General features: G+C 42.9%; 1 protein-coding gene across 1 annotated transcript in view; it reads right to left on the bottom strand.

Annotated features, from left to right (window-relative positions):
* DNAH12 (dynein axonemal heavy chain 12) overlaps positions 1-24934 on the bottom strand; it is a 177999-nt gene extending 153065 nt beyond the window's left edge. Inside the window, exons 1-6 of the mRNA XM_034776707.1 lie at positions 24733-24934; positions 12237-12406; positions 7044-7134; positions 6699-6725; positions 2820-3009; positions 1001-1076 (exon numbers count right to left, since the gene is read on the bottom strand). Coding sequence (XP_034632598.1) covers positions 1001-1076; positions 2820-3009; positions 6699-6725; positions 7044-7134; positions 12237-12406 — 554 coding nt within the window. The 5' untranslated portion in view covers positions 24733-24934. The remainder of the gene's footprint in view (positions 1-1000; positions 1077-2819; positions 3010-6698; positions 6726-7043; positions 7135-12236; positions 12407-24732) is intronic.
* Positions 24935-26583: the final 1649 nt, after the last annotated feature.

Genomic DNA, 26583 nt, shown 5'->3' with positions numbered 1-26583 from the left:
TTTCAGATCAACTGGTTTTACCACAGGTTCACCATCATAAACTGTGATTTCATCAGATATTATTAACTCAGAAGGGTCAGACTGGATTAGTATTTGGGTGAGAGATACAAGTGCTGGTTATTCAGCAAATGGCACTCTTGCTTCTAAATAAATATACCAACAAAATGTGACAGTGGGGACTCTGCTGCCATAATTGCCATCTTTCAGATCAAATTCAAAACCAAGTTCCAGACTACAAGTGGTCTTTAAAATTCCCACTGCACTTTTCAAAAGAGTATTTGTATGAACCCTGATGTCCTAGTCAAATTCCAAATTAGGGAGTTATATTCTACCTAAATCTCCCTACAGTTTCAACTGAGTATGATATTCTTCACTTCCTGTCCTAGGGCTGGATCCCGCACCACTGAAGTCAGCGAAAGCTTTGCCATCAATGATTGCAGGATGAGGCAACCAAAGTGTAGTGAAGTGTTGCTCTCTCCCATTGAAAAGCTGCATTTCATTTTAGAGGTGGCTACATTTCAGTTGTGGGCAACATGTTCTTTATGATTTGCATAATCAGGGCCAGATTCTGATATCCTTATTCATATTGAATAACACCTTACTTCATTAGTCCCATTGACTTCAAATAGAACTACTCTTGAATAAGGGTGATGCTCAGTGTGAGCAAGGGTGCCAAAATGTGCCCCGTAGTAAAAAATTTTAAATAATGAATGATTCATTTGGATGTAAACTGCTATATAAGAACAAGGGCCTGATTACTGCTGAATTGCACAATCAACACTAGGGGCCCAGTTATCCCATTATTGTGTTTATACATCTCAGTAAGAGTAGGGTGACCGGACAGCAAGTGTGAAAAATTGGGACAGGGGGAGAGGGGTAATAGAAGCCTATATAAGAAAAAGACCCCAAAATCGGGACTGTCCCTATAAAATAAGAGTCGCTCAAATGTAACTGAAAGGGTGATTAGTCACTAGGCTACTTCTTAACTTAATTTACTCACAAAGGCGATACTGGTAATGGTCCTTCCTTTTCATCTTCAAGTCCTTTGACATCAGGTTTCACAAGAACACTTCGCACTAGAATGCATTTATAAATATGTAACCATTAGAAGGAAATTCAACTCTCTTTAATCTCCACAAAAGGAAACTGGCTGGTATTTTCTCTGTCTTTCCCTGGAGAGGACCAAGACTCTGGTATGATGGAGATTTAACTATCACTCAGATCTTCAGAATATTTCCCCCCACAAAGGTCCCTGATGAGGCCATTTTAAAAGTTTGTATTGTCAAGTATGTTTTGTGGAAAACGGATATTAAATAAGGAATCTCCTTTCCTATCAGACTGTCCTTTAATCTTCATAAGGTTTTGGATAAACTAGTGCTTAACATGTAAAATAATTAGAACACTTAAAAAAACTTCCACTGGAGTGTATGTGACAGGACACTCTGCTGCCATAAGTGCTGTCTTGTTCATATCAAATTCTAAACCAAGTTCCAGACTATAAATGGTCATTAAAGTTCCCTCTTTTCAAAAGAGCATTGGTAGTAGTAGGGACACTATGAACATGCCGGCAACGTTTTAAATGAAAAGAATAACCCAACCTATTATTTTTAAATATTAGCCACAAAAATATCGGGTATAAAATTTTATCACAAATACTTTTGCAGTTTTCAGAAACCTTTAGTATGGAAAAAATATGGAAGCTTTAGATTAAAAAAATCTAGTTTTAAAATTCCATTTTAAAATCTTTTGAAAACAAGTTTCAGAAATATCTATGAAAAAACATTTCCAACAATATTCAGTTCCAGTTTTAAGCACCTCACTTTATAACTTGCAAAATAAAAGAAAGTAAGAAGGGCATTTGTCATCTGGTTCATCTTCACCCTACCATGATGTTGTTTATAATGTTTGCTTTAATAACAGTAGAAAGTAGAAGAACATTAATTCAAACATAATTATTATATTATTTGTAAAAAAACAACAAGGAGTCTGGTGGCACCTTAAAGACTAACAGATTTATTTGAGCATAAGCTTTCATAGGTAAAAACCTCACTTAAGAAATCAAGTGTATATATAGTGCCCATTAAGCTAGGCACTATAAACAAACACAACAAAAAGACAGTTCCTTACAATCTATATTATGACAGAAAACGGGCAGGACAAACAAGCAGATGGGGGAGCAGCAGAAAGTAACAGTGAGACAATTTTGATTACACCAGCTGCCTAGCTGTTATCAATTATTTTGTAGGCAACATGACCAAGGTTAAGTTTTCAGGAGAGATTTGAAGGATAACACAGTTTCTTTGCAGATTTTTACCAGGAGCTTGCCCATGCATAAGAACTAACATGGAAAAAAGGATGAGGGCGCTTGTGAGAAAATATGACTAATGAACAATATCCCTGAAATAGAAGAGGCAAGAAAAGAGGGCTCTCTAACATAAAAAATGATGGGTAAGGCAGAGATAAGCCACGAAGATTGTGTCTTCAGTAGGAAAATAGATATGTTCTTAACAAGTAAAATAACTGAAATTATTTAATCCAAGGTAACACCCAAGCAAAGACAAGACAGTTTATAGTCTTCACATGAGTAAGCAGCATGAGTTAAAGACTAGATGCCTCCATAACTCGGCCTGCTAACTAACTCAGGTGAAAAATACAAACTGCTTTGTCTTCACTATGATATTACTTCAAGTTAGTTAACTCGAGTTAAGGACATCCCTTTTTCCCCCCGGTGACGATTTTCTGCAGCACCATTTTGAATGGATTATAACATGTACATATTCATACATTAATATTAATATAATGTAGCTTGTAGCTCTTACCCACACATCTCTTCATGCTCATTTCAAAATCCTTTGTTACTTCATCTAAAAGCTCTTCAACCAGTAACTCTCTGTCCTTGCCTTCCATGAGGGACTGAGGCACCAGAGTGAGCATGGAGGTCAGCCATTGCTGCTGAATAGGAACTACTGGATTACTTTCCACACACTTCTTCATAAAGAGATAGTTGGTCTGAAAGGACAATAATATCATAATCATTAATCCTCTAAACCAGACTTTCATCAGTAGAGTCAGCGTATCAGTGGGATTATCTTGTCAAATTAATAACTAGTACACTGAAGGCTGTTCCAAGACAGGTAAAAAATTTTGCCTGCCCCATTATTCACAGATGGTGTATTATTCTCTTTCTTGCCTTAGTTTCTGCTAATGCTTGTGGAGCACACCTTTGTGACTTTGATAAAATATATTGTCTAAGGCTGATATTAAAGCAGCTCAATTAAACATTTACCTGGCACAGCAGACTAATAAGGTATGAGCTGGTGCTTCTGGGTGATGGGTTTGTTACCACCCACATTAAGACCTGAACACCTATGGATCTTAGACATTGACACTTACTTGACAGAGGAAGTGTATGTAACACACTGGCTAAGTAGGTGTGATCAAGCCTCTTTCTAGTTTCGGACAGATGCTGGACTGTAGATTTGGGTCTGAGAGCAGAGTGGCTCACAGAGATATGTCTTGTCTTAAGAATAAGAAGTTATCCGCTCCATGATTTGCACATGTATATACACACATACACATGAATTTTTCTCCTTAAAAACCAGGGCACAACCTCCATGATTCCCAAACCCTTTCATTTCCCAGGGGCTAGAACGTACCCTATGGCCTCAATTCAAAACCCACTGATGTCAATAGAAGTCCTTCCATTGGCTTTAATGAGCTACTCTCTTTCTGAAACATACAGTACTTTCCCTCAACTCGATCAGGAAATGATAATTCCTATTTTGCCTCTAAAGCCACTGTGACACTAGTAAACCAAGTGCCAGCTCTGGCCAAAGCCGTAGGCGTTAGCTAATAACTGACAAACTCATAGCTGAAAACCAAACCAGCTCACCTGTAGGATAGTTTTGATCAGCATAGGTCTTATAAGAATGTATTTAGTATACAAACTCTCAAATGTTTGTAAATTGCTGCATGCACTAATCTCACTTGTAATGTCTGCATTCCATGCTATAAGGAAATACATAAGTTTTGCTTTATAACTTTTAAAATGTTTGCTCTGAATTTGTGAAAGGAGGCATGGGAATTGTCCCCCCACCCACTTAGGAGGTTTATCGAGATTAAACAGGCCATTACAGAACATTGTGCACAAAGGATTGGCTAATGGCCCTATCGCACCATGGAAATGCTAGGTGCAAGGGAGTTCATCTCATAGACTGGAAAACTAAATGTAAAAGATAAAACAGGGCCACAAGAGAATTTTTCATCTCTTTGCTGTTTGAAATCTCACAGGGCCAGTGGCTCTAAACTGAAGCAAGGGATTCCCCTGGATTATCACTGGGTTTGCCCTGAAAGACATTTTGAATTGACAAATGACTACAACTCTGTCACTCTTAACATTTAGATTGCAACTCATTTGTGTGTATGTGTGTGCTTGCTTTAACCTGAGTGTAACCCCTTTGGGGTTTAGAGAGCATGGCCCCTTTAAATCTTTTTCCTAGCGGGGAGGGGGAGAGTGAGGAAAAAAGGAGGGAAACTCCAGGGGGTGACTCTGAAGCTGAGAGGGCAAGAGGGGGCAGCCCACGGAGGCCCTCGCAAAGTGAAGCAGCAGAGAACCTGCCTGAAGCCTGGGAAGGACAGGGCAGCCGATCGGGGACAGCCCAGGACAGTACGTACACACACACACACACACACACACACACACACACACTCTCTGGGGGGGTTGGAAAAGGAGTCCCTGGGGTGGAAGGGATTTCTCCTGCTGCATTCCTGCGCACGCCTTCTCTTCGCCAGAGCTGCCTGCAGAGCAGAGTCCATCTTGGCCACGAGGGCGCTAAAGTTACACGTAAATAACTTTCTCATTTCTTTTTCCTAGTTAATAAACCTTTAAATAGTTTAATCATATGATTGGCTACAGGCATTGTCTTTGGTGTAGGATCTCGGGTATCAATTGACCTGGAGTAAGTGACTGGTCATTTTAGGTGTAAGTCAGTGGTTTTCAAACTCTTTTTCTGGAGACCCAGTTGAAGACAATTGTTGATGCCTGCGACCCAACGGAGCTGGGGATGTGGGGTTTGGGGTAGAAGGTTGGGGTACAGGAGTGAGGGCTGCGGGGTGGGTCCGGGAATGAGGGGTTCAGTGTGTGGGAGGAGGTTCTGGTTAGGGCAGTGGTGCAGCCCGCAGGGCCGGCTTTAGGCCAATTCCACCAATTCCCCCGAATCAGGCCCCGCGCCTAAGAGGGCCCCGCGCCCAGTGGCAGGGCTGCCAGGGTGGGGGCAAGTGGCCGAGAATCCCTTCCCTGGCTAGAGGCTCCTTTTTAATTTTTACTCACCCGGCAGCGCTCCGGGTCTTCGGCCAGCGACGGGTCCTTCACTCACTCTGGGTCTTCGGCAGCACTTCAGCAGCAGGTCCTTCAGTGCCACCAAAGACCCGAAGCGAGTGAAGGACAAACCGCCGAAGACTACGAGTGCCGCCCGGTGAGAACAAGCCCCAGATGTTTTTTTACGTGTTTTTTCTTTTTTCAGTCATCCTTGCCGGGGCCCTGTCAAAACTGTTCGAATCGGGCCCCGCACTTCCTAAAGCCGGCTCTGGGTGCAGGAGGGGGTCAGGGTTCTGGGCTGGGGGTGCAGGCTCTGGGGTGGGGCCTGGGATGAGGGGTTTGGGGTGCAGGAAGGGCTCCGAGTTTGGGGGGGATCAGGGCTGGGGCAGAGGGTTTGGGTGCAGAAAGGGGTCAAGGCTCTGGGCTGGAGGTGCAGGCTCTGGGGTGGGGCCGGGGATGAGGGGTTTGGGGTGCAGGAAGGGGTTCCAGGTTTGGGGGGCTCAGGGCTAGGGTAGGGGACTGGGGCGCGGGGCTGGGGTGTGGACTTACCTTCGGTGGCTCCTGGTCAGCGGTGCAGCCGGGGTGCAAAGGCAGGCTTCCTGCCTGTCCTAGCACTGCAGACTGCGCTGCGCCCCATAAGCAGCCAGCAGCATGTCTGGCTCCTAGGCGGAGGTGCGCAAGCAGCTTCACGCAACTCTCACCCGCAGGCACCACACCCACCCCCAGTCCCCATTGGCTGGGAACTGGTGCTTCGGGTGGGGGCAGCACACGGGGCCCCGTGGCCCCCCTGCCTAAAAGCCAGACCCATTGCTGGCCGCTACTGGGGCACAGCGCGGTGTCGGAAAAGGTAGGCACTAGCCTGCCTTAGCTGGGCAGCATCGCCAACGGGACTTTTAAGTCCCGGTCGGCAGTGCTGACCACAGCAAAGCGACCCAATGCCTTATATGCTGCGACCCAGTACTGGGTCTTGACCCAGGTTTGAAAAACACTGGTGTAAGTGACCATTTATCACTTAGTCCAGCTTGCCTGGGTAACAAGATAGGCTCTCCAGTAAGGGGACTGTCTGTGACTCAATGGTAAGACTGTTATAGTGATCCAGGAGTTCACATTTGTTACTTGGGTTGGTGAAATCTAATTGTAGAACATACCACCAGTTTGGGGTGTCTATCCCATTTTTAGCAGTTTGCCCTGAGGTAGGCACTCACGGCCATGAGCCACTCCAAACAGCATGACAGCCACATCTTCCAAAAGGCAACCGTTAGAAACTGGCCTAATTTAACACTATAATTCCTCTCACACATGCAATTTCTGTATTACTTCAGCACAGGAATCATGCAGTATCTCTTGTGAGAAAAGTAGAATAGTAAACAACTTAACTCACTCTTCGTTTTTTTTGTTCACTGTTCATCTGTAAAAATAAAATGAAAACATAACAAAAACAAGTCACATATCAAAGTAAGAGTGTAAACAATTATAAGCCAAATCAGAAAACTAATACATTAATATAAATCTTGATTCTCTTGCTACTTAAGAGCTCTACCCTACAAACATGCATGCATGCATGCATCTATATATTGACTTCAGTGGAACTACTCACATGATTTAATGCAGGATTGGGCCCTAATTTGCTAAAACATTTGCAGATAAGAGACTAAATACATCAACAAGAATCAAATATAACGTGATCAAAATTAAACATTACAGCTGAAAGGAATTAAAAACTCACAGTAGAAGGTAGTTCTGGCTCAGGAGGTGTGGGAACTCTCTGATACTTTTCTTCCATGGTTGCTTTATAATCTTTTAAAGCCCGGTCAATTCTGAAGTATAGTTTATAGTTGTAAACAGTGTTAAAAACTTTTACACAATATTTTAAAAATAACATAATACAGTCATTTTAAAGTGCTGCAAATTCCTTTTTCATATTTACCAACTATTCCAACTCTATAGAGTAAGACTCTCCAACTTGTTCTCTCTTCTCTTACATTGTGAGATACCCATATCTCAATCACAATCAAAAGAAAATAGTGTGTGTGTGTATACACACACACACACACACACACACACACACCGGACCCTCGCTAGAACGTGGGATTTGGGATCCATGCATGGTATTGCGTTAACGTGGGGACTGCGTTATAGAGGGGACCGCGTTAAAATGAATTGAAATTAAAGTAATTAAATTTGGGATCCATGCCCACGACCACGTTATATGTGAATTCGTGCTATATAGACGCGCGTTCTAGTGAGGGTCCGGTGTATATATATTCATTCTAAGTTGAACATGGTGAGTTAAACACCAGACTGATACCATGATTGATTTTTACTTCTACTCTTTTCTTAAAGCATCTACAGTAGGTTCCAACCAACTGCGCTATGTCAATGACTGAGTGAAGTGAGATTCCTGAGGAAGTCTAATTGTATTTTTTAAATATGTTAAGAAGTGAAAAACATGCTCTCCTTTCTTCTGCATGAATTTATAAATTGAAAAACAAATAACTAAAATAATTAAATGGCCATTAGAAGAGTTTAGATGACTGATGTTGGCCTGTCATGTTGACCTTAGCAATCAAAACATTGCACCCCATTCTGCTTAATGTGGGTACACTGTACATTAACAAGTGAACATATATATGCAGGTTTCAGAGTGGTAGCCATGTTAGTCTGTATCAGAAAAAACAAGAAGGAGTCCTTGTGGCACCTTAGAGACTAACAAATTTATTTGGGCATAAGCTTTCATGGGCTAGAACCCACTTCATCAGATGCACGGAGTGGAAAATACAGGAGCAGGTATAAATACAAGAAAAGATGGGAGTTGCCTTACCAAGTGTGAGATCAGTATAACGAGACAATTCAATTAACAGTAGGATACCAACGGAGGAAAAATAACTTTTGTAGTGGTAATGAGTATGGCCCACTTCAAACAGTTGACAAGAAGGTGTGAGTAACAGTAGCGGGAAATTAGTATGGGGGAAATTAAGTTTAGGTTTTGTAATTACCCAACCACTCCCAGTCTTTATTCCAGCCTAATTTGATGGTGTCCAGTTTGCAAATTAATTCCAGTTCTGCAGTTCCACATTGGAGTCTGTTTTTGAAGTTTTTTTGTTGAAGAATTGCCACTTCTATGTCTGTTATTGAGCGACCAGGGAGATTGAAGTGTTCTCCTACTGGTTTTTGAATGGTTTTGAATCAGGGGATCGTTCACCTGCACATCTATCATCACCTGCACATATGCCATCATGTGCCAGCAATGCACTCTGCCATGTACATTGGCCAAACCGGACAGTCTCTACACAAGACTAAATGGACACAAATCTGACATCAGGAATAATAACATTCAAAAACCAGTGAGTTGGCACAGTGAGTTTGTTAACAGTAGACATATAGTACAGGAGACGTGTCCTATTAGAACAATCCAAGAAAAATAGTCAATCACTATTAGACTCACTGGCAATAAGTTTGACATTAAAATTGCATTTTAATATTTCCACCTAATGTATTCTTTGTTTGATTAATGTTGCATCATACTGTATTTAACATCAAGAGTGCATTTCTTTAATTCTCATGTATTGGTATCACATTATAATTGGCCATCTAGTTTACAAATTAAAAGTCAAAATAGCAATAACATATTTGATTACAGTTAGCAAAACCCATTTTTAACATACATAACAGAACAAGGTCACTTTAGAGACTATATGAAATGTTAGAAATAAATCTGTCTTCCACATCTTAAATTTAAAATATTTTATTTGACATTTATAAGTGTATCTATCAAAATTTCTAAATATATGTACAATACTAAAAAAAAAAATCACAATTTAGAAGAGACCATTTAAAAAAAAAATCACACTTCATCTGAAAATTATTCATCTATTATTGCTCAAGATTATTTAAAATTGAAAAAGATGAAAGAGGAAAAAACTGATTGTTGTCCATTCTTTCAGTTTCTTTACGTTAAGTATTTGACAGCTGTTTTACTGTTTCCCTGTGTAGGGCTTTCACAAATCAAAAAGAGAAAAATCATTTTACAAAGTAGAAAACATGATTATAAAATCCACAAACATTGGCAAGGGGACTCAGGGACAGGTGCAGTAACTGAAACTATTTTGAATTTCTTTTTAAAACTGACCAAGTTTCAGGTTTATAGTGCCCCTTTAAACAAAACAAAGGTATCATCTTCTCTTTCTCAACAGTACATTTACGCTTAACAAGAGTGGAATTAATGCTATTTTAAAGCTATTCACACAGTGTACAGTCTAAGGATAGGTATCAATATTTAAGCAGAACTCTCCACTGATGGCATGATTATGAAATTCTCTTGTAACACAGCTGCAAATAATGTATCTTAGGCCATCAATGACACTAAATATGTGAGGATCATAACTGACCTTATTTAAGGAGAATCCATTTAACAAGACAATTTAATATCATACTTCAAGAGAACCTTCTCAGCCTATCAGAATGCATGTCAGCAGTCATTTTATTGTATAATAAATTACCAATGTGACATAGTTAACATTCCGAGCATCCCAAGTGGCCTCACTCTGCCACTACAGATATTAGTGGAAGATCTGGATTTGGCTTCAGATGTTAAGAACTAAAAATGCAGGGGTTTAATTTTGTATTTGTTAAGCTTGTATTGTGATAGACTGAAAGACAGGCAGGGCAGGTTATCTTGCTCTCTGCTTGTAAAGCACCATGTAAATGTACGGCTTTGTATAACTGATTTTATAGTTATTAATAAAAATACCATTGCCTCTTTTCCTCAGTACTAATCCAATTCCCTGGTGCTAAACTACTCTTAGGCCTTGATCCTGCAATCTGGCCTTACACCAGTGCTTAGTTCCACTGAAGTCAATAGGACTCTGAACTAATGCAGGAATTCCCCCTGCATGGACCTTGTAAAATCCAGGCCTTATTTTATCTATTTAGGAATTGAATTATTTCCAAAGAAAACAAAGGGGGGGGATATTTCTTAACTCTAGTCTGTGTAAAAACAAAAATGTTTCGAAGTGTGAACATGTACGCGCATGCAATGCACAAAGATGCTGCATGACTCTTACTTTTAAGAGAGATGCATAAGGGTTATCCATGCAACTGAGTACCATCACTACATTTCACCAACATGGCTCCAATCCTACAAAGACGTACACAGGTGCTTAATTTTAAACATTGAATTGACATCAATGGGACTCACATGCTAAGTACACCTCTACCCCGATATAACACGAATTCGGATATAACGTGGTAAAGCAGTGCTTTTTTGGGGGGGGGGGTTTCATCTATAACCCAGTAAGATTTTTTTGGCTCCCGAGGACAGCGTTATATCGGGGTAGAGGTTGTAAGTTAAGCATGTGCTAAAGACTTTGCTAGACTGGGGCCTTAGTCTCCATTCAATCATCTTGAGGCCATTATGTACTTGTCTATGCTTCTTAACCCTATAGATTTAGGTTAGATTGCTTCCTTTGCACCGCTTTATCTTCAATTAAGCAAGCAAACACACACACTTTCAATGCCAACACTACTCCCAGGGTAACCTGACAGGTGCGTTCTTAGCCCACATAATCCTTGAATTTATACCAACAGCGCAATTATCCTTAAAAACTTGCAGAAAAAGAAATATAGTAATTTAAAAGATAGTTGCAATTAATAATTTAAAAAAAAAACTTAGCAATAGATTTCCATGTTAATTTAGTTACCAGTCAGACCTACAAAAATTACATGAAATTACCCTTTCTAATGTTTTTGTAAATGCTTTTTCATACACAGGACTTGTAAAGCATTATTTGTGTATAATATTAATGTATGTAAATCTATGAATAGGGCTCCGTGTCTGTCACGGAGGTCGCAGAAGTCACAGATTCCATGACTTTCCGTGACCTCCATGACTTCTGCAGCGGTCAGTGTGGCTGACCCCGGGGCCAGCTGCTCAGGTAGCGCTGGGGCCAGCCACACCGGCTGCTGTTGGAGCAGCAGTGCAGCCAGCCACACCGGCCGCTGCTGGAGTGGCCCTGAGGACTACCCGAGCAGCAGCCGCTGCAACTGGCACCAGGGATTGCCCGAGCAGCGACCAGTGCGGCTGGCCCCGGGGACTGTCCGAGCAGTGATCCTTGGGGCAGCCATAGCAGCCGCTGTCTGCGGCCCCCCAGCACCGGTCCCAGGGCTGCTGGAGCAGCAGAGGTCAGCAGTACCTGGCAGCAGTCCTGGGGCACTGGAGCAGCTGCCAGTCAGCAGCAGCCCCCGGCAGCTAGTGCGGCGGACCCCTCCCTAGCAACCCCCTCCCTAGCAGCGACCCCTCCCCCCAAGATTTAGTCTGGGGTATTTACAGTATAAGTAATGGACAGGTCATAGGCGATAAATTTTTGTTTATTGCCTGTGACCTGTCCATGACTTTTATTAAAAATACCCGTGACTAAATCATAGCCTTATCTATGAACCACCACAACAGATGCACTCCTTTGGGACAATGCAAATCACTAAACCCAGAACAAAACATGCAAGAGCTGGGGCCAGAGCTTTCTCTATTGCGGGGACCCAACTACAGAACAATCTTCTAGAGGAGTTCCGGTGAATCCAGAGCCTAGCCATCTTTAGTTAACATTGCAAAGCCTTCTTTTTTGAGAAAACCTTTCCATCATAACTGACACTCATTCCCAATCCTCCCCCTTCACAAAGAAAACCCCTAAAGCTACCCCAGAGTTTTGATCCTGTAAAGGGGAAAGTGTCAGAGAGACTCCATGAAGTCCATTAGGGACCTTGCTATTGATTTTACATGGAAGACACTTTGATGATAATGGGTGGTAGCATAAAACTCTAAGAAAGAAAAAAGATTGTTAAAACCTCTCAGTTGCCTAGGAATGCAGTGACTCTTTAATCTGAATCTGAACATCACTTATTGGTTGAATTATATGAAACTCACACTATCTGATTAAGCATCTTTTGCTGTTCCTTGAATCTTCGGTATTTCAGTAGTTTGTTGTGTGATGATGACACACCAGCTGTCGATGGCATAGGTAAAACTATAGGTGGCAAATGATTGTTCCAAGCCTCTTTATCAGTGGGTGGTGTCAATCTATTTGACAACGACATCTAAATGCATAATAAAACAAGAAAAATTTAATAGATTACTATATTAAATTGTACTTGCATGAGAAATAGAATGGGTTAGTCACAATAATTTCCATGATCTAGACACCAAAGCAACACAAGTCTTCTACAGTGGAAAGATAGGCGCCGACTCCATGGGTGCTCCAAGGCTGGAGCTCCCATGGAAAAAAATTAGCAGATGCTTAGCACTCACCAGCAGCCAAGCACCCTCCCAACCCCCCATGCCTCCCGCCCACCGACGGCCCCGCCGATCAACTCCTCCCACGCCTTCCCAGAGCCTCCCATCCGCCATGAATCAGCTGTTCCGTGGCCAGCAGGAGGTGCTGGGAGGAAGGGAGGGGAGCAGGGATGGGGAGTACTTGGGGGAGGGGGTGGATTGGGGTGGGAAGAGGAGTAGCGGGGTCATGGCAGGGCCTTGGGGGAAGGGGTGGAGTTGGGGCAGGGCCTGTGGCTGAGCAAGAATTGAGCACCCCCAGGGAAAACTGGAAGCCGATGCCTGTAAATGGAAAAACACTATACTGTATGTACTTAAATTCCAAAGTACAAAGGGATATTTAGGGTTCTATTCAGTCCTTGGTTCATACAAAAGAAAATAACTGGAAATGGTGAATGTGACTCTAAATGCTACATGAACAACTTGTTCTTTTTGTCTCAACTGATCTCTAAGTGAAAATCTTGGTTCTGGGCAAGGTTTCCAGATAAAGGCTTCTGGTAAATATGGTAGACCTGCCTCATCTCTGGCTTTTACTGGTGGTCCCACTTTTCATTCTGTCCTTCACGTTTCCAACCTGTCAGCTACATCTCTGGATTTTCATGACTGGGCATCAACATTTTTTTCACTGTCTCCTGAATAGGCAGAGTGATGCTGGTAAACCAGGTCAAATCAGGGCCACAGCCCAGTTCACTTGTATGTTAGTATCAAAAGCAACTGTTATATGTAAGAATGTATTCAGGCCAATTTACTTACTATTAGGATAGATCAAAGTAATTGCTGAATGTATACAGGTGTATTCAGATCTTTAAACTTCATGAAAACTAATGGGTCGTTACTGTATTCTTCTTGGTTATCTATTCCTGTTATAACGTAACAGCAAACATTTACTGTAACTAAATTACCTATCAAAGAAATCTTGTGAAATGCTAATGAAGAACATAAGGACTTTAACAGAAAATGCTAATTTCAAAGCAAATGATCATTCTGTGTGATGATCCAGGGCAAGGCTCGGAATGCATTCCTCACTATCAGGCATCAAAGAAAAAGCCCAGGTGGGTACAGACACTGTCAGCTGGCTTACAGTGTAAAGGGGCGGTAAATATGAATTAATTTAAAGATCCTTAATCTCTGGACTGCTAGGATTCTAACAGGGCAGAAAAACTGAACAAGAAGACAGAGATCCCCAGAATTAATCTGGGTTCAGAGTAGCAGCCGTGTTAGTCTGTATCTGCAAAAAGAACAGGAGTACTTGTGGCACCTTAGAGACTAACAAATTTATTTGAGCATAAGCTTTCGTGGGCTACAGCCCCTTTTGGGAAACTGGCAGTTTATTAATCACGGCCACCATTTGGAATTACAAACTGTGATTTACCTGTATTTATATTTTACCTGCTTTAATCTCTCATTCTTTTTTCTTAGCTAACAAACCTATAGTTAGTTTGCTACAGAATTGGCTGCCAGTGTTGTCTTTGGTGTAAGATCGGGAGTACCAATTGATTTGGGGTGAGTGGTGTTTTGGGACTGGGAGAAATCTGATATGGTGTTATTTGGTGCTCCTGCCATGGTCAGAAAACAGAAGGGATTTGTAAAGTTACTTGAAGATCAAATTGGCCGCCTCACAATCAAATTTCACTGTATCATCAAGAAAACCTGTGTGCTAAAATTTCTAATTCAGAGCTTAATAATGTGATGAATACAGTGGTGCGAATTGTGAATTTCCTTGTTGCTCGATCTGCTTTGACTCACAGACAGTTTCAAGCACTGCTAGAAGAGATGGACAGTGCTTATATTCCACTTCCACTTCACAGCAACATTTGGTGGCTAAGTCGTGGCAAGGTTTTGGTGCGCTTTGTAAAATGTTTTGATGCAATCAAGGCCTTTTTGTCCGAAAAAGGACAAAACTACCCTGAACTGGATGATGACAAATGGCTGTGTAAGCTCATGTTTCTAACTGACATCACCGCTCACCTAAACGAACTCAACCTCTGTCTCCAGGGTGCAGGGCAAACAGTTCTGGATCTTTATGAAGCCTGAAGGCATTTATTGTAAAACTAGCAGTTTTTTCTCAGGATATTCGAACTTCGACTTTCCGCTATTTCCAACACATAAGAGCTATCAACATGTTGCACTGTCAGTGCGGATGCGATTAGAATGTACATGCAAGAACTGGAATCAGAATTTTCTGACAGATTTCAAGATTTCCAGAGATTTGGCCCAATTCTTTCTTTTCTAATTAAACCTGAAAAGTTCAATGAAAGCGACTTGGATTTGTCTGTATTTCAGTGGATGGATGCTGAAGATTTCGAAATGCAGCTCATTCAGTTAAAAAGCTCAGAATCAGGGCTGACTCTAAGTTTTTTGCCGCCCCAAGCAAAACAATTTTTGGCTGCCTCCCACCCCAGCCCTGGGATCTCACACCGTCCCCCCCCACCACCAGTGCCCTCCCCCACCCGCACCCCCTGCCGCCCCCGCCCTGGGCTCCCCCCAACCAGTGCTGACTCCGCCCACTCCCCTCTTGCCTCCAGCTGGTCCGGCGCTGGCAGGGTCAGGGTAAGCAGTGGGGCTCCCGGGCCGCACCTGGGCATCAAAGTTTGGAGATCTGCAGAGTGCACTTGAAACTACTGAGAGAGATCCTGGGGCCTGTATTCTGACCTGCTGGATGTCCCTGCCAGTGAAATTTAACTGTTTGAAGAAAATTGCGTTTGCAATGCTTTCAGCATTTGAATCCACATACCTGTGTGAACAGGTATTTTCACACATGAAATCTGTCCTCTGTCCCTCTTGGAGCCAGTTAACAACTGATCACTCAGAAGCCTGTGTGCAGCTTAGGCCTGGTCTACACTATGACTTTAATTTGGATTTAGCATTAAATCGAATTAACCCTGCACCCGTCCACACAATGAAGCCATTTATTTCGAAATAAAGGGCTCTTAAAATCGATTTCTGTACTCCACCCCGACGAGCGGAGTAGCGCCAAAATCGATATTGTCATTTCGAATTAGGGTTAGTGCGGCCACAATTTGATGGTATTGGCCTCCGGGAGCTATCCCACAGTGCACCATTGTGACCGCTCTGGACAGCAATCTGAACTCGGATGCACTGGCCAGGTAGACAGGAAAAGCCCCGCGAACATTTGAATTTCATTTCCTGTTTGCCCAGCACAGGAGAGCACAGGTTACCACAGAGAGCTCATCAGCACAGGTAACCATGCAGGCCGATAATCGAAAAAGAGCACCAGCATGGATCGCTATATGGGGAGAGTATTCAGTGCTAGCTGAACTTCGTTTGAAAAGACGAAATGCCAAAACTTTTGAAAAAATCTCCAAGGGCATGATGGAGAGAGGCCACAATAGGGACTCAGATCAGTGCCGCGTGAAAGTCAAGGAGCTCAGACAAACCTATCAAAAAACAAAGGAGGCAAACGGTAGCTTCGGGTCAGAGCCGCGGACGTGCCGCTTCTATGCCGAGCTGCATGCAATTCTAGCAGGGGGCGCCACCACTACTCCACCTCTGACCGTGGATTCCGAGGCAGGGGTAATCTCCTCAGCTACACCTGAGGATTCTGCGGACAGGGAGGAGGAGGAGGAGGAGGAGGAGGACGATGAGCTTGCGGAGAGCACACAGCACTCCATTCTCCCCAACAGCCAGGATCTTTTTCTCAGCCTCACTGAAGTATCCTCCTAACCCTCCCAAGCCAGTATCCAAGACCATGACCCAATGGAAGGGACCTCAGGTGAGTTTACCTTTTAAAATATAAAACTTGTTTTAAAAGCAAGCGTTTTTTAATGATTACTTTGCCCTGAGGACTTGGGATGCATTCGCGGCCAGTACAGCTACTGGAAAAGTCTGTTAACGTGTCTGGGATGGAGCGGAAATCCTCCAGGGACATCTCCATAAAGCTCTCCTGGAGGTACTCCAAAAGCCTTGCCACAAGGTTTCTGGTCAGTGCAGTCTTATTCCGTCCTCCATGGTAGGACTCTTGACCGCGCCATGCTTGCAGCAAGTAATCTGGTATCATTGCATGACAAAGCCTGGCAGCATATGGTCCCGGTGTTTGCTGGCATTCAAGCAACATCCGTTCTTTATCTTGCTGTGTAATCCTCAGAAGAGTGATATCGCTTATGGTAACCTGGTTGAAATACAGGAATTTAATTAAGGGGACAGAGGTGGCCATTCCTACTGGGCTGTTTGCCTGTGGCTGAAAAGAAATCCTTCCCTGCAGTTAGCCAAGCCCGGGGGGGGGGGGGGGGGGGGGGGGGGGGGGATTTGCCCCTGAGCTTTTCGCGTTTGGCTAGCAGGGATCTTCCCTGATACCAGCCACATGGTCGGGGGGAGGGATAAAGCGATCATCCCAGAGAATTGGATGGGGGGGGGGGGTTAGTTTGTTTTCTGCTGCTGAAGGTTAACAGGAAAACCGCAGCAGTCAACGGGCTTTGCTTGGTATTTGGGAAAGGAGGACGCAGAAGCCGAAAGATGATGGCTTACCATGGCCGCATGCAAGCTGAATTCTGTTGCCCGGACCTGCGTCTGTGATCTCTAACACCAAAACCACAGGCACTCAATATTAAGATGGAAAATGCGACCTTGTACTTAAATCACATGTGCTATGTAATGTGAATAGTGTTGTTCACCATGAAAGAGTATAAGCATTGTTCTGTAAAATGTATCATTTCAAAAACTTCTCTCCTTTTTTTCAACCCTCCCTCCAGCAGCTGCAAATTTTTCAAGCCTCCCTCCTCCGTTCCAAAGGCTATCTCAGATAAGGCGGCGGAGAAAGAGGACGCAAGACAAGATGTTCGCGGAAATAATGGAATGCACCCGCAATGAAAGAGCTCATTTGAATGAGTGGAAGGACACGGTATCTAAATACAGAAAAGATGCCAGTGAACGTGAGGTCATGAGGGATGCTCAAGATGAGAGATGGCAGGCTGCAACACTGGGGCTGCTGCGTGATCAAATGGACATGCTCCGGCGTCTGGTGGAGCTTCAGGAACGGCAGCAGGATAACAGACTGCCGCTGCAGCCGCTGTATAACCTCCCTCCCCCCCTCACCATGTTCCATATCCTCCTCACCCAGATGTGTAAGAACGCGTGGGGGGAGGCTCCATGCACCCTCCCACTTCACCCCAGTTAACTGCCCAACCAAAAGGCTGCCATTATATTGAATTTTTTCAGTGGCCGTTTACTTCCCTCCTATCCTCCTCCCAAACCTCACCCAGGTTACCCTGTCTGTTCGCTCCCTATGTTTATAATCAATTAATAAAGAATACATGATTTTTAAACGATAGTGACTTTATTTCCTTTAAAAGCAAGCTGTGATTTAAGGGGGGAGGGTGGTTTGCTTACAGGGAATGAGTCAATCAAGGGGGTGGGTTTTCAACAAACAGAACTTTCACACCATAGCCTGGCCAGTCATGAAACTGGTTTTCAAAGCTTCTCTGATGCGCAGCACTTCCTGGTGTGATCTTCTAATCGCCCTGGTGTCTGGCTGCGCATAATCAGCAGCCAGGCGATTTGCCTCAGCCTCCCACCCCACCATAAAGGTCTCCCCCTTACTCTCACAGAGATTGTGGAGCACACAGCAAGCAGCAATAACAATGGGGATATTGGTTTGGCTGAGGTCTGAGCGAGTCAGTAACGAGTGCCAGCGACCTTTTAAATGGCCAAATGCACATTCTACCACCATTCTGCACTTGCTCAGCCTGTAGTTGAACAGCTCCTGACTCCTGTCCAGGCTGCCGGTGTATGGCTTCATGAGCCATGGCATTAAGGGGTAGGCTGGGTCCCCAAGGATAACTATAGGCATTTCAACATCCCCAGTGGTTATTTTCTGGTCCGAGAAGTAAGTCCCTTGCTGCAGCCATTTAAACAGATTAGTGTTCCTGAAGACACGAGCGTTACGAACCCTTCCCGGCCAGCCCACGTTGATGTTGGTGAAACGTCCCTTGTGATCCACAAGTGCTTGCAGCACCATTGAAAAGTACCCCTTGTGGTTTATGTACTGGGTACCCTGGTGCTCCGGTGCCAAGATAGGGATATGGGTTCCATCTATCGCCCCACCACAGTTAGGGAATCCCATTGCAGCAAAGCCATACACTATGACATGCACATTTCCCAGAGTCACTACCTTTCGTAGCAGCAGCTCAGTGATTGCTTTGGCTACTTGCATCACAGCAGCCCCCACAGTAGATTTGCCCACTCCAAACTGATTCCCGACTGACCGGTAGCTGTCTGGCGTTGCAAGCTTCCACAGGGCTATCGCCACTCGCTTCTCAACTGTGAGGGCTGCTCTCATCTTGGTATTCTGGCGCTTCAGGGCAGGGGAAAGCAAGTCACAAAGTTCCATGAAAGTGCCCTTACGCATGCGAAAGTTTCACAGCCACTGGGAATCGTCCCATACCTGCAACACTATGCGGTCCCACCAGTCTGTGCTTGTTTCCTGGGCCCAGAATCGGCGTTCCACGGCTATAACCTGTCCCATTAACAGCATGATCTCCAAAGCACCAGGGCCCATGGTTTGATAGAATTCCATGTCCATGTCCTCATCACTCTCGCCGCCACGCTGCTATAGCCTACTCCTCACCGCCTGGTTTTGCAGGTTCTGGTTCAGCATAAACTGCACGATAACGCGCAAGGTGTTTACAATGTTCATGACTGCTGTCTTGAGCTGAGCGGGCTCCATGCTTGCCGTGTTATGGCGTCTTCACTGTTCACCCAGGAAAAAGGCACGAAACGGTTATCTGCCGTTGCTTCCCTGGAGAGGGGGGGAGGATGTACCCAGAACCACCCGCAACAATGTTTTTGGCCCCATCAGGCATTGGGATCTCAACCCAGAATTCCAATGGGCGGAGGAGACTGCGGGAACTATGTGATAGCTATGGGAGAGCTACCCACAGTGCAATGCTCCGGAAATCGACGCTAGCCCCGGTACATGGATGCACACCGCCGAATTAATGTGCTTAGTGTGGCCGCGTACATTCAACTTTATACAATCTGTTTCCAAAATTCAAATTATATAAATTCGGATTAATCCCGTAGTGTAGACATACCCTTAAAGTATCCAAATACGTGCCAGACATTGGAAAACTCAGCAAGGAAAAGCAAGGCCAAGGATCACACTAAACTGATAAGATCTGCATTTTAATTTAATTTTAAATGAAGCTTCTTAAACATTTTAAAAACCTTATTTACTTTACATACAACAATAGTGTAGTTATATAATATAGAATTAATGAGCGAGACCTTCTAAAAATGTTAAAATGTATTACTGGCATGCAAAACCTTAAATTAGAGTGAATAAATGAAGACTTGGCACACCACTTCTGAAAGGTTGCCGACCCCTGGTCTAAAAGATACCATCAAAGATGCTTAGTTTTGCAGTTCTCAAACTATGGATTTTTGTCTCCAGAAATAACATGCTTATTAACAGCAAAAATGTTTTAAATAAATAAATAATATAGAGAGGTGAGAAATAACAGACCTCAACCCTATTGTCCCTCTGCAAATTTGTGTACACAGAGTCAATCCCTTACCTCTTTCTAAAAATTCAAAATTTCAAAAAGTTCAATAAATATAAGATTGTTGGGGGCGGAATAGATCTGGACAAGGAGAAGAAGTGTGGAGATAAATATGAGAAGGGAGGGACAGGTAGTAGAAACAAAAGTGAAACTGTTTTGAGCAGCATATTCCAGAAGTCTTGAGGTCTTTCTGAGTGTAGCCTTCATTGATTTGAGATCTATCATACCATTCTTTCACTAGAAGGGAAAACCTATAATGGCAGCAGGCCGTAAAAGAAACCCAGTTTGGGAATAAGAACCATTCAAGAAATAAATGTTTGCTGATGATATTTTAAAGAAAGTCACACCAGTGAACTGGTGGAAGTCACATAAGCACTTGGATTCAAAGACTGTTGAAGTGATAATCTCACTTTTAACAGCAGTATCTTCTTCTGCCAGTGTAGAAAGAATATTTTCTTCCCTTGGACTAATTCATTCCAAATTGAGAAATTGTTTGAGACCTGAAAAAGCAGGAAAGCTTGTTTTTATTTTCCAGATTATGAACAAACAGGAAAATGAAGGTGAAGATGACTGAGTTAGCTGCAAAAGCCAATGTTTTAAGTATCTCATGTTGACCTGGCTGACACAGTCGATTTAATTTTTGTTTCTTTTTTAAATATTTTATTTAACTATTCTAGTTAAAAACAATTTTAACAAAAAACAAACCTGATTAAAAAAAAACTTGAATGTTTAACTAAATTCAGAAATTCATATGCTTGTTTTGTTAAAATGTTACATGTTTGCTGTTGAAGAAAAAAATCCAGAATACACAACATTGTTGTTTTAGTTAATAAAACAATTTAAATGTCTGTCTGGTGATGTTTTCTTCCTAATACAGCATGGCAAGAAAATCCTCCAAATATTAATGATTAACCTGTTGAATTGGAGATAGTTCACCTCCCAATTATTTCATAAATATCTGCTTCAATTGCCTTTGGTAAATGAAATAACCAATCATTCATTTTCTGATATAGCTGTAAAACTAATCTGAAAAGTTTTCAAAGTAAATCACTTTAAAAACGTATAGTGTGTACCTTCTAAAAATGAAACCTGTATGTATCTCTGAGTTGTGAAGAATATGTATTAAGGTTATAACAACCAACAAGAATGCACTTTTATGTAGAAATCCGTGATTAAACTGAGTCTTCCTGACTAGTGATTTAAATAATGATTTTCATCAATTTGATTTAAATGATATCCACCCTGCTTGGAAGAGACTAACTGCAGATTCATGCAATTTTTCAGAGGATATCATTACCTGGTTGTAATGGACTATTTTTCCAAGTACCTAGAAATAATGTACTAGAAAGACATAACATGTCCCAGTGTTACTGAGAACCGGACGTGCACTTTTGCTCTCTTCGGTATTCTAGACCAACTAGTGACAGACAACAGACCACAATTTACTGCAGAAGAGTTTGTCATTCAAAATGAAATATGATTTGGACCATATTACTAGCAGCCCACATTATGCACAAGTGAATGGCTGAAAGAGCTGTACAGACAGCCCCCAAAAAAATCCTACAGCAGGAGGATCCATTCCTTGCTCTTCTGAACTACAGATCAACACCGATAACAGCTACTGGATACAGTCCAGCACAACTCCTGATAGGAAGACAATTCGGAACTACTGTTCCAACTCTGGAAAAGAACCTATCTCCAAAGTGGTCATATATGAAGAGAGGACCAAAATAAAAAGCCAAAAAGATCTTATGAACACTTTTATAATAGATGTCAGTTAGAGAACTGCCTGGCATAGAACCTGGTGACTGTGTCACACTGGATGAAGAAAAAAAAATGGACAACTCCAGCTGCTTTAAAGAATTCATCACCCAGATCCTACATGATGAAACCAACTATGGAGAGTTCAACAGAAACTACAGACATATTCAGTTTGTGCCTCAGAAAGATCAACAGAGCAAACTGTACAGGTGGTAGATACAGAACAAGAAGATGATGACTCAAAGATTCCATACCGACCACAGCCCGTCATTGCAACTAGTGGATGACCAAATTGTAACATGTTAGGGTCGTGTAATTAGAAATGATTCAGAGACAGTACAATTCAGAGATATTTAACAGACTGATCCATACTGAACTTTAAAGATAGCAGAAGAGTGTAAATTTTGTAAATGGTAGGAATGTAAAACTTAAGTGGGGAAATAGAATGTTAAACTACATTCTCCTGTTCAGCCACTAGGTGGCACCATATACAACATACCTTACTGAAAAAAGAACAGGAGTACTTGTGGCACCTTAGAGACTAACAAATTTATTAGAGCATAAGCTTTCGTGGACTACAGCCCACTTCTTCCACGAAAGCTTATGCTCTAATAAATTTGTTAGTCTCTAAGGTGCCACAAATACTCCTGTTCTTTCTGCGGATACAGACTAACACGGCTGCTACTCTGATACCTTACTGAAACTCACAACTGCAGTTCCTGGCAGTGCATGATTAAATGATCTTACAGTGAATGCATATATTTCTCTGGGAAGGAAGCTCTGTAGGCAGTCCATATCTAGTATAAGAGGTTGACATGCAACCTACTGTGTACAAGGTGTACATGACATCTGTCAATGCTGATGTTTACTTACACAAACAGAGACTATTTATTTTCTTTTTTTAGCAAATTCAAAAGACAGGAAGACAGACAGACAGGCAGATGCTAACTAGCTTCCTTGGGACTGGTTGTACCTCTGCCTCAGCACATCCAATTCATGCCAGCCTAAGAGCAAAAGTGAGCGTCCTGAATTCTGATGCTCTGCTTCTACACACGTGCCTGTCAGCACCATGCCAACTTTGCTTATATGATATACCTTTCTCCATTTGTTTGTCCCGCCCCCCTTGTAGACTGTAAACTCTTCAAGGCAGGGACTCTGTATAGGCACAAATGAGAAGACAAAACTACACACACACACACACACACACACACTTCTAGCCTCACTTAATGAAAATCAAGTTATACATAGTTAAACAACATATGCTGAAATATTTTGAAATCAGGGGATCCAATGTAATTGGTTTACTAGTCTGCACATTTAATTCACATTTTGCATACTCTACAGCTTTGTGTTCCACAATGTACAGAGCATGCAAAATCTAAAATAGAGTATAAATGGGTGGCACGGTTCTGCTGATCCACAGTTAGTCCACAGCATAAAATTCTGCTGATTCATTGTACCAGATGTCTAATTAACTCCATCCAAGCTATAAAGCAGTGGCTCTCAACCTTTCCAGACTACAGTACCCCTTTCAGGAGTCTGATTTGTCTTGGTACCCCCCAAGTTTCACCTCACTTTAAAACTACTTGCTTACAAAACCAGACATAAAAATACAAAAAAGTGTCACAGTGTGCTATTACTGAAAAATTGCTTACTTTCTCATTTTTACCATGTAATCATAAAATAAATCAATTGGAATATAAATATTGTACTTACATTTTCAGTGTATAGTATATAGAGTAGTATAAACAAGTCATTGTCTACAAAATTTTAGTTTGTACTGACTTTGCTAGTGCTTTTTATGTAGCATATTGTAAAACTAGGCAAATATCTAGATGAGTTGATGTACCCCCTAGAAGACCACTGCATACTCCCAGGGGTACATGTACCCCTGGTTCAGAACCACTGCTATGAAGGATGTGAAAGTGGCTCTCTAGGGAGAGGAAATTAAGACACAGGAGGTCCTAGAGACAAACCTTGTGGAAAGCAAAACTCAGGGACATAGATTAGACTGAGGCTTATGTTGTAAAAGACAAAGCCAAGCCTCAGGATGGTGATGAGTGAGTTTCGACAGTAACTCAAGGGCTAAGGCTGGATCTACACTACCCGCCTGAATCGGCGGGTAGAAATCGACCTCTCGGGGATCGATTTATTGCGTCCCATTGGGACGCGACAATCGATCCCCGAATCGACGCTCTTACTCCACCAGCGGAGGTGGGAGTAAGCGCCGTCGACGGGAAGCCGCAGAGGTCGATTTTGCCGCCGTCCCTACAGCGGGGTAAGTCGGCTGCGATACGTCGAATTCAGCTACGCTATTCACGTAGCTGAATTTGCTTATCTTAAATCGACCCCCCACCCCCGTAGTGTAGATGTAGCCTAAGTGTTCTAATGAGGACAGGGAAGAGACTCAAGCTATGGAGGGGAGGAGAAACAACTCTGATGACATGAATACAGGATTAGAATTTCACTGCAAGATCAAGCAGTAAAAGAAGCTAGACTATAATGGAGTAAGCTCTTTGGCACGCACAAATTCAGGCTTAAAAGCAGAATTGGAAATGCAGAAAGTTACCATCAAAGTACATTTATATAAAACCAACATCCCCTATTCCCCCCCTCACATTTCCCCCATATAAAAGTCTGTAACACTCCCTGCCCCCTGCCACGGGGAAGGCAGCACGGCCCCCTCATTTACTGCTGCCCCAGCACGAGCACCAGGCCCTGGGGAGGGCGGCACAGCCTGTAACAGCCCCTCACCCGCTCCCTGCCGGGAGGGCGACACAGCAGAGAAAGGAGGGGTGGTCCCTGTCCCTCTTCACCTCGCTCCGCTGCCTGGACCCCAGAAGGGGCCGGGGGCTCGTGTCCCTACAGGCGCAAACGGGGCCAGAGCGGGCCTGGGCGGTTGCAGCAGCGACAGCGGCGTCTTGCTCCTCCGAAGGCTGCGCTCGCTGCCAGGATCAACAACGCGGTTGCCATGGCGACAAGTGCAGGGCCGTTCCCTCAGCGGCGGCCCGAGAGAAGAGAGCGAGCGGCCTCTCCCTTCAGCCAGCGGCAGCTCGCGTCGTGCTTGTTACCGGAGCCGGGCGTGGGGGCCGGGGTGAGGGGAGAAGCAATGAGAGACGCCGGGGGAGCGGAATCAGACATGCACCAGCTGTGATTTTGTTTGCTAAACAAGTGCATACAGAGAATGTGCCAGCTCCATGCAAATGATTGGGATTCAGCAGCTTCTTCCAACCCCTAAGTCTGCAGCTACTTCACGGGATCCCATGCCTGCAAAGCCCCTTTATGGCTAAAGAACCAGGAGTACTTGTGGCACCTTGGAGACTAACAAATGAATTTGGGCATAAGCTTTCGTGGGCTAAAACCCACTTCATCGGATTCATGCAGTAGAAAATACAGTAGGAAGATAGATAGATAGATACACACAGAGAACATGAAAAAATGGGTGTTGCCATACCAACTCTAACGAGACTAATCAATTAAAGTGGGCTATTATCAGCAGGAGAAAAAAAAACTTCTGTAGTGATAATCAGGATGGCCCATTTCAAACAGTTGACAAGGTGTGAGTAACAGTAGGGGAAAAATTAGCATGGGGAAATAGTTTTTACTTTGTGTAATGACCCATCCACTCCCAGTCTTTATTATCCTGATTATCACTGTATATATCTATCTTCTTACTGTATTTTCTACTGCATGCATCTGATGAAGTGGGTTTTAGCCCACAAAAGCTTATGCCCAAATAAACTTATTAGTCTCTAAGGTGCCACAAGTACGCCTCTTTCTTTTTACTGATACAGACTAACACGGCTACCACTCTGAAATCTGTCTTTATGCCTAAAGATTCTTAAACAAGCCTCACCTAGAGAGAGAACAACCCGTGCACAGCCTTCTGTGCTCTACTCATGTCACTATTATTGGGTCTCTGTTGGATATACTTACACCTCTGTGTCCTACATACAGAAATACTGTTATTTTATGTAATTTAGTTGATTTCACAACATATTCAACTCTGTTCAGACAAATAAGTTTCAATGCACTCAGACTGGAGTATATAGTAGAGATGTGCAGAAACCACTAATGATTAAACTGACAAAGGGAATGTACCTTTTCCATACAAGTGTGAATGTATTAAATAATTATTAAGAACCAAAATATTAGATATCTGGGTCCCAAGATATTAGGAGTCTGCAAACGATTTTCACACACTCCTGATATCATTTATAGGACAAGGGCTTTAACTGTATTTAAGCACTTTAATTTTAGGACCTGATCTTGTGAATATTTAAGCATGCAATCCCTAATCCTGCAATGAACTGCATGACTGGATCCCTAAAGCTAACACACGTGCTAGGGGTGAGGTTTCACTTAATGCTGAATCAGGATTTTATATGGCCACTGAGATTTTTTTTAGCTTTGCATTACAATATATTACTACTAACTCTAATAAAATACATAATCAACTTTATTTTTATTCAGAGAAGACGGATGATCCAGTGGCTAGGATGCTAACTGGGACTTAGAAAAGCCAGGTTCAGTTTCCTGCTAGGCCACAGTCCTATTGCATGACCATGATCAAACCACTTAAACCTGGTTTACACTTAAAGGTTCTGCCAGAATATGTTGGTTAGAAGCACGACAAAATCACAGCTCTAACCAAAATAGCTATGCCA

This window comes from Trachemys scripta, chromosome 7 (genome assembly GCF_013100865.1).
Source record: "Trachemys scripta elegans isolate TJP31775 chromosome 7, CAS_Tse_1.0, whole genome shotgun sequence".
Classification (NCBI taxonomy): domain Eukaryota; kingdom Metazoa; phylum Chordata; order Testudines; family Emydidae; genus Trachemys; species Trachemys scripta.
The sequence above is the reverse complement of the archived record's forward strand: the minus strand, read 5'-3'. Positions and strand labels throughout refer to the sequence as shown.